Source organism: Vulpes lagopus, chromosome 8, assembly GCF_018345385.1.
Source record: "Vulpes lagopus strain Blue_001 chromosome 8, ASM1834538v1, whole genome shotgun sequence".
Classification (NCBI taxonomy): Eukaryota; Metazoa; Chordata; class Mammalia; order Carnivora; family Canidae; genus Vulpes; species Vulpes lagopus.
The window spans coordinates 46,964,832-46,974,312 of NC_054831.1; the positions used below are offsets into that span (position 1 = coordinate 46,964,832).

The window sequence follows — 9,481 nt, forward strand, 5'->3', positions numbered from 1 at the left end:
TAATAGTATACTATCATGTATTAATGTTAATAAGTGCAAGGCCCTGGAGGTAATGATGTCAATATTCATGTTCCCCAGTGTGATGAACTGACCTCAAATGTACACCTTCAAATGTGTAATTCCTTCAGTGTACATAGATGGCTCCGGATTGTAGAAGACAAAAGACAAAGAGAAAGCAAATGGACTATTCTTGAATTACAGGAGAAAATTTTAAATGGGGAAAAATAGTCTTATGGTCTTGTAGGGTCACATTGTGACTTCCATGGCCCCTTGACACTTTTGCCTTTGTAGGCCTCTTCCTCTATAAAAAATATTAAAAATTCTATTTTTACTACTATGCTGGTATAAAGACAAATATAGTTCAGCCTGGATCATATTCATTTTTTTTTCTGATTTTAAAATAAAATATCTCATTGGCCTCTAGAAGTATCATCAAGGGCCCTTCATAATGTGCCCACTATGCCTAATGGATGAGTCAGCTGGGGCAGATATGAAAGAGAGCTTGATTAATTCTAGGTCAAATTAATAAAGAGTACAAACTAATCTGTTCAGAGCAAAGAATACTCTGTTCTTAAGCTATCTAGCCATGAGTAATCATTGAGACTGATTTCCAGAGTTAATTTGAAATATCTTTGTTTGATATTTTTGCAGCTAGTTCATATCTAAATCTAATCTGTCCTCCCTGTATTAATTATTGCCTCATTGCCAAAGTTGATCTGACAATGCATTCAGTGCTGTTTTGATCTTGCTATGAGGAGAAAGATACATAAAACAGGAGAATCTATTTTAGAAAAATCTTAACCTGCATAAACTAAATGGACCCAACTGATTGGTTGCTGCTGTTGAACTGACAGGAAAATACAAACAGAGCTATCAAACAGTTAAATAATTAACATTGATCTGTTCCAGTCTATTATGTTTCAAATTCTAGTAAGATAATGTATACATTATTAACAATTCATTGATTAATAATTAAAATTCAACTGCATAAAGACTACATAAATTACCAAAACCTGCAGCCATAACTGATTTACATGGCTAATACCAAAGTTTGTTAGAATTTCTGATTCCCCAACAAGTGAATGGAGGCCCACAAAACTGGAGATTAACAAAATTGTTTTCTTTTCACAAAACAGCATTGGCTCCCACAAATCACATGAACTTTCTACTTATCAAGTATTTCTTTTTTCTAAAAGAGAACCACACTGATTATTTATTTCTCTACCACATTTTGTTCCGTGATAACACAAAAGTATCAAAAGTATTAATTCTTTATCCATCTTTAAAATGTTTATGCTACGTTCCGAATTGGGAGTAAGAGTGGCAGTTAATAATGGCAAGTTTTTTTAATAGTCTTGATACTAAGGGAATTTAGAGACATTTGAAACACCTGAATGAGAGATATGGTGCTATCTTTGAGATAGCCACAACATGCTTGAAACCAAAAAAGATGATCCCTGATCTTCAGCACAATAGCAGCCAATCTATAAAGCCCAACAATACACTTATCATAAACCATTATTTAAAATACAGATTACAAGGATAAAAATTTGGCAGAAACATTTGTGTCTCTTGGTGGAAAAAATACCCAAAGCAATACTTCCATGAACCATTGCTCCTTCAGTAACTCTAAAAACAAACAAACAAAAGCATCACTCTTTTTAAAATATTTGTTTATTTATTTTTAGAGAGAGAGAGTGTGTGAGCATGAGGGTATGAGGGGAGGGGCAGAGGGATCTTGGCTAGGATCAGTACAACAGTCAGCAAAACCAAATAAAAAATTGAAACGTTTTATAAGTTTGATTTATGGCCAATTTTATGAATTGACCTTGGAAGAGGACACTCATAAAGTAAGAGAAAACTAAATTATGGTGTGCCTAGGTAGCTCAGTCAGTTAAGCATCTTGCTGTGGGCTCAGGTCATGATCACAGGGTTCTGGGATCAAGCCCCAAGTTGGGCTCCCAGCTCAACAGGGAGTCTGCTTCCCGCTCTTTCTCTGCCCTTCCCTGTGCTTATGTGCTCTCTCTCCCTCTCTCTCTCTGTCAAACAAATAAATAAAATCTCTAAAACAATTAAATTAGATAGAGCCCTATCTTTTAGATACTTTTTTTGTTGTTTTTTGTTTCGTTTTTTTTTTGCCTTAGACAGATAGCAGTGTTAACAAAAACAAAGCCCTATTAAGCAACAATGCTAAATAATACATTTTAAAGTGTTTAAAAGGACACAGTTGAATTGATTGAAACTTGACTCTATATAGACTTTAATAATTCAGTCATGTTTGTGTTGATCATTGCATTTATAACAGTGATGAAGTTATGTTAATTTGCAAAGTCTGTAAAATAAGAAAATGTTAATAAGGAAAGGAAAAAGCCTAATATATGGCACTATACTGGGCACTAGAGATACAAAAATAAGATAGATACAGTCTATCATTTTATTCCAGGGTTTCTTTCTAGTGTAAAATCTCTTACTTTGAATAAGGTGAGAATTCTGGTTGAACTGTTATTACTGCCTTATAATCACAAGTCTTCTGCTATCCTTCATACAGGTTCTGAATATTTCTAATCAAGGCTTTTGTCTGATATTTTATAGTTTGGGCTGAAATTGGGAGTACAATCATTTAAAAACCCTATTTTTGAATTGGTTAGTGCTGGGTTTTTTTCTTACATAAACATTTCTTCCATTACTGCATCCAACCATTCATAATTCTTTACTAATATAGTATAGTAGTTTTTCAATTGCTCTCTGGAAAATTCTGGATATCAAATTATAAAAACTAAAAATTATAATAATTTTATCTCTTCCTAATAGCTACAACTCCTTCCACCACCCCTAGTTCGTTTCCCAGAGTTAGGAGTCTTTATGTTCTGTCTCCCTTCCTGATATTTCCCAACATTTCTTTTCCCTTCCTTTATATTCCCTTTCACTATTATTCATATTCCCCAAATGAATGAGAACATACACTGTTTGTCCTTCTCCGATTGACTTATTTCACTCAGCATAATACCCTCCAGTTCCATCCACGTTGAAGCAAATGGTGGGTATTTGTCGTTTCTAATTGCTGAGTAATATTCCATTGTATACATAAACCACATCTTCTTTATCCATTCATCTTTCGATGGACACCGAGGCTCCTTCCACAGTTTGGCTATTGTGGCCATTGCTGATAGAAACATCGGGGTGCAGGTGTCCCGACGTTTCATTGCATCTGAATCTTTGGGGTAAATCCCCAACAGTGCAATTGCTGGGTCGTAGGGCAGGTCTATTTTTAACTCTTTGAGGAACCTCCACACAGTTTTCCAGAGTGGCTGCACCAGTTCACATTCCCACCAACAGTGTAAGAGGGTTCCCTTTTCTCCGCATCCTCTCCAACATTTGTTGTTTCCTGCCTTGTTAATTTTCCCCATTCTCACTGGTGTGAGGTGGTATCTCATTGTGGTTTTGATTTGTATTTCCCTGATGGCAAGTGATGCAGAGCATTTTCTCATGTGCATGTTGGCCATGTCCATGTCTTCCTCTGTGAGATTTCTCTTCATGTCTTTTGCCCATTTCATGATTGGAAGTATAGTAGTTTTTCAATTGCTCTCTGGAAAATTCTGGATATCAAATTATAAAAACTAAAAATTATAATAATTTTATCTCTTCCTAATAGCTACAACTCTTATGTCTATTTCAAATTTTATTGCTTAATGAAAACTTTCAAAAATATTAAATTTTAATGGTAGCATCTGGCATGTCTGTTTTGTTTTCTTCCCCCCAGGGGTAGTGATACCTCTAATGTTTCATTACTAAATATTAGGCCATTTTAAGATAAACAGAAGTATTCCTCTGTTTAAAAAAAAAGAAAGACAAATTGAAGTTTATCAAAACATATTTTTAGCATTTACTGAGATGAATTAGAAAACTATTTGATCTGTTAACATATTACTCAATAGCCAAAGGGGCTTAGGGATAGAAACCATCCTATAAATGAAGATTAAAAAGAGCTCAAAGGAGAGTTCCCAAATGGAGATGTAAATTTGTGTGTTGTCATTACACAGCCAGGATTTAGCAGCATCTGATCAAAGATCACCTAAGTAATGAGTGCATGTATCAAAGAAAAGTCAGAGCACTGAGCCCTTGGGCACTCCCAAGTTTTCAGAAATCATAAAGGTGAAGAGAAATAAGGAATGGCCAGTAGGTACAAAGAAAACTGAGAATATGGAGTCCCAGGAGCCAAGTGAGCAAAGGGTTTCAAAGATAAGGGTGACCCCTTGTATCAGTGCTAAGTCAAGTGAGATGAGGACAAGAGTTGACACTGGATTTAGCAAATTGGAAATCACTAGTCATCTTGACAAGAGCAGTTTTGGTTGATTCGAGGTAAAACTTCTGTTCAAGAGAGAACAAAACTATCGTGGCTGTGCTGGGCAAATCTAGCCCATTTCTAATCCTAGATGAACAAGAGCCTCAGAGCCTCAGAGCCCAGAGCCTCAGTAAATCAAGTTTCTCTTCTCTAGATGAAAAAATATTGAGAAGCAAACTTGAGCATAAGAGGTTGAACAAGTAGAGGCTGAGTGTGGACTTTGATGCCAGAATGCCTACATTCAAATGCAGATCTATCACTCACCACTTCTGTAGCCTTGAGAGAGATTTAGAATCCATAAGTCTCAGTTTTTCATCTATAAAATGGGGTAATAATATGGTTTTCAAAGGGTGGCTTCAATTTTTAAAATACACTTAAAGCTCTAGCCACTACTAATTCTCACTTTTTTTTTTTTAATTCTCACTTTTTAAAAAGTCATCTGAACGTGTTCTTTCCTCTTCTTTATCTTGTCACTGAACTTTAAGATGAATTTCAGATTTTATTAAAACATAAACCACTTCTGTGCTCACTTTGGTAGCACATATACTAAAACATAAACTATTTTTTCTGCACAGAGTTTCCTATGAACCTTAAAGGCCAGTATGGGAATGTGAAGCCCCTTGAAGTTGTATTTGCCATTTAGCCTAAAAATTAATACAGTTAATAAGCCAGATAGACTAAACAAGTATAAACATGTAAGAGTGGAAATAGAAACCACTCTTTTGAAGAGTTCTGCTGTACACAGAGCAGTGAAAGATGACAGAAGAGGAAATGTGGGGCCAAAGGAGCTTTTTCATGTTTTTTCAACAAAATAAACCCAGCCCATTTATATGCTGAGGACAATTGCTGGAGTGATGTCCTTGGTAGGTGAGAGTAGATAGGATCTATCACATACGTGGAGGAGTCCCTTAGATAAGAATATGCAGGAGAACAGGAAAGAAGGAAGAGGATATACAAAGATGCATGTAAGTGGGTAGCTTTCTTGGTAGAAACAAGTGGAAATCTTCTCATTGCTTCTCTTTCTGTTTGAAGGTAAGCTCTTAGCTGATAGTGAGATGGGGAGAAAGGTGATGGAGATTTGGGGAGAGTAGCTATGAAAGGATCATCTAAACAAATGTACCCAGAGTTGCCACTTGTGCACGTATTTCTTCTATGATATTAAAAAGTAATAAATTCATTTCAGAACTCCTTAATATTGTTCCATTGGCTTCAGGATCAATACGAATTCATTAGCATTATATTAAAGACTACTCGTAATTTGTCTTCATAAGCGTTAATCTCATCTCCTGATATATTCACAGGACAATCTATATGCCATTTTCATCAATTACTTAAGAGTTCTCCTCAAATGGCACTATGTTTAATGCTCCCTGTGACAGACTATATTTTCCAAAGATGACTGAAATTACATACCCCATCTCTATGTTCTTCTGTACTATGAACTTGATAAGTAGAGTTTCCTACTACATCCCCTTGAATCTGTGACTGTTTTTGACCAATAGAATATAGTGGAATTGATGTTGTACCAGTTCTGGGAGTAGCCCTTAACCGGCCTGGCAGTTTCTGTCACTTGTGCCTTTTTGAATGCTTGCTGTTGGGATACATCCTCTTGGAACCCAGGCACCATTCTGTGAGAAGCAAAAGCTACAAAAGCCATGAGTAGGTATTTCTGATAGGCAGTACCTTGCTGGGCTCCCAGCCAACAGCAAGTATGAGATACTAGCCATGTGAGTCAACTGGGAATGCCCAGCCCAATTGAACCTTCAGATAACTAAGCTCCAGACATCTGACTGTAATACATGAGACCCCAATTGCTAACCTCCCAGGTTGTCAAGCCCTTAAGTTATAAGGTGGTTTGCTATGCAGCAGTAGATAACCAGAACTGTTCAGTGCTGATGTGGTAAATAGTAGTTGTCAAAGCGTGATCACGTAGGTACGTGATCTGGGATGAAATGATATGCTATATGATCTTAGCAAGCTATTTAAATTTCTAAATTCCATGTTTCCATAAATAAGGTTAATAATAATCACCTCACCTGACATAGTTACTGGCCTTAGTTAAAGAAAGGGTATGTGTTTCTGACCCCTCCACCTCAGGGTTTAGCTTTGGCCCTGAGGAAAGAACTCTATCATTTTACCTTTTCTTTTTATACCCACATACCAGTTCCGCTCCAAGAGAAGATAATAAGTGATAATAAGATTTGTTAGGCTTACATTTTACTAGTGGGCATGGTTATTGCATTGCATGCATATTTGTGAGTTTGACTTGTTTTGTCTGTAACTGGTTAGATGAGAAAATCCCAGCTAGTCTCGCCAATTCAACTGTTTGGTAAGTGCACTGACAGTCTCTCCTGACAAAGCCAGTTATATATTCCAGTATAAATGTGGAGACATAGGAAGCTACTCCAGATGTGGGACAGAGCAGTGTTCTCCATTCAAGCCTTAAAAAGAGCCTTGGGAACTAAGAATAGCAGCATTTTATTTATCATATGGTTACTAATTCTGTTTGTTTCATGGCTTCCCCAATAGAAGAGGAGAGAGGTGTAAATGGGTTTAAGAACCAAAGTCCACCCCCATAACCCTAATAAACTCCTACTGTTCTTTAGCATTCATTTCAAGCCCTGTCTTCTCTGGAAAAGTTGTCTTTATGTTTTTATCCAAGTTGTGTTAGGTTCCCTTAACTGAGTTTCTATTTCTCCTTTTGCAGAACTTAATTCCTTTCTGAGAATTGCATTTTAGTTTGATACTTTCTCCCAATAGTAAACCTCTTCAGAATAGGGAAGAGAAAGGTTTTCCATTTCAAGTGTTGACATATGGCAGGGTCTCAATATTTGTGGAATGAATTAATATCTTATACATTATAAATTTTACAGATATATGGGTATGTGGGTGTGTGGATGCATGTGTATGCACACAACATTCACCCCCTGCCCTTCACCATTCTTACAACACATATAGCCAAAACCTAGATAAAGATTTTAAAGTTATAGCCAAATCCACAGAAGTTAAGATATGAGGGGTATTACTTGAGTCACACAGAAAATTTGTGACATTTTATTATTTACCAAAAACAATCATGTATTGGTGTCATGTAACAAAGGTTTTCCTAATTGATGAACACTTTGAACTTGAAAGTAGACAAATGATAATAGAGTAACAGGTTTGACACTGAAATATTAGTTTTAAAAGCCTCGATAACAAATTATTATTAATGCTGCCAAAAAGCAGTACTGAGACCTGGTACTATTATTTCCTACGTCTAATTTAATGCACTATAGGTATCTTGGTAAACTAAACAATAATTATACAAGAGTCATATATAAAAATATTTACTTATATACCTTCATCATCAGTATTGAGTTTGGCTTCCAGTTCTGCTATCTTGTGTCTTATTTCGAGCATTGATAGTTGCACTATATCCCTATTATTAAAAATATCTTGTTAATTATGATCCAGTATAATATGAAAATAACACAAAGTAACACACCACTACTTTAGGAACAATTTATTATGAAACATCACTTATTGAAGGCATGGTTGAGAATCAGAAATCAAGCAAGTGGGGGATTCTGATAACCAAGTTCCACAAGGACCGTAATATGTACTAAAGCTCAGAGGCTCCTAGGTAACCATTAGTCACCTTTACTCTTAAATGATCCCAAGAAGGGGATCCCTGGGTGGCGCAGCGGTTTGGCGCCTGCCTTTGGCCCAGGGCGCGATCCTGGAGACCTGGGATCGAATCCCTGGGATCGAATCCCTGGGATCGAATCCCACGTCGGGCTCCCGGTGCATGGAGCCTGCTTGCCCCTCTGCCTGTGTCTCTGCCTCTCTCTCTCTCTGCGTGTGACTATCATAAATAAATAAAATTTTAAAAAAATTTTAAAAAATGATCCCAAGAAGTTGTTCTGGTTTCTCAAAGCCCAGCAAATTAACTGCAAATTATCAGAGAATGGAAGACTTAGGGCAATGGGTAACTGACAACCAGAGACAAAGAGGAAAAGAGAAACACACACACACACACACACACACACACACAAAAACCACATACACACAAATAGCATTCCAGAGATTATCTATTTAGGACATTAGTAAATTAGTACATTAATTGTCAAAATATGATGAGAGAACCATTTATGCAATATGTATTTTTTATTGCCTACTATACATCAAGGCATTGTGCTATGTTGAAAATACTACAGTGAATAATTAAACTGGACAATGGTGATAGCAGCAGCTAATTTCCATTGAGTGCTTATCATAAGCCAAGGTTCTATGCTCTGTACATACTTTTCACTCAATCCTGGTGACAACCACATGAGGTATTATGATTTATACACCAATCTTCGAGTTGAGAAAACTGAAGCTTAGTGGTTTATTAACTTGATCATGTAGTTAGAGTGATAAAAGCTGGGATTTGTATTTATGCAGGATTCCTCTAAAGTACTTGCTTCTATACTCTAAAATTCCTAAATTTATACTCTAAAATTCCTAAGTTTATACTCTGAATTCCTCAGGGAACACATAATCTGTCCTCAGCATGTTTACAGTTTAATATCAGCCCAAGAAATAACCAAGCAATTTAAAAAGTGTGTCAGAGCTACAACAGAGGAAAGCACACGAAGATTTAGGGACACAGAGGAGTCCAAATCTCATGGGGCCTGCTGGTCAGATTGGAGGTATTAAAAAAAAAAAAAAAAGCAAAAAACAAAACAAAACAAAACAAAAAAAAACTTAAAATGTGTCAAAGATTTAATACGAAGTATAACATTGAGTATTTTAAGAAGTCTATAGAAGGCGCATCATTTTCACAAAATGCCACCTTTTAAGTCCTTCTAAAGGGACGACGGAGAAGCCTAACTAAACAAAACCTTTGGAACTTGAAACAGAAGCTGCAGTCAGTGGAACATGAAAATCAAACGCATATCTTAGTGTCACAGTCTGTGCACACGGTACACTCCGTCTGACCCGATCCAAAGACAAGAATCCCGCCTCCACATCTGCCTGTCGGTAATATCAAACGCTTAATCAAAGGGCAAATGACTCTCTCCTGTAAACCACGGCTCTTCGCCGTCGCCAGACCCGCCGGGGCGTGGATCGCACGCAGGCCTCACGCCAGCTGCCGCTTTCCACACGGGGCGC

At 36.8% G+C, this 9,481-nt stretch overlaps 1 protein-coding gene across 1 annotated transcript in view; it reads right to left on the reverse strand.

The window, feature by feature from the left end:
* CCDC169 (coiled-coil domain containing 169) overlaps nt 1-9,264 on the reverse strand; it is a 48,134-nt gene extending 38,870 nt beyond the window's left edge. The window contains exons 1-2 of the mRNA XM_041767450.1: nt 9,261-9,264; nt 7,684-7,779 (exon numbers count right to left, since the gene is read on the reverse strand). Coding sequence (XP_041623384.1) covers nt 7,684-7,779; nt 9,261-9,264 — 100 coding nt within the window. The remainder of the gene's footprint in view (nt 1-7,683; nt 7,780-9,260) is intronic.
* Nucleotides 9,265-9,481: the final 217 nt, after the last annotated feature.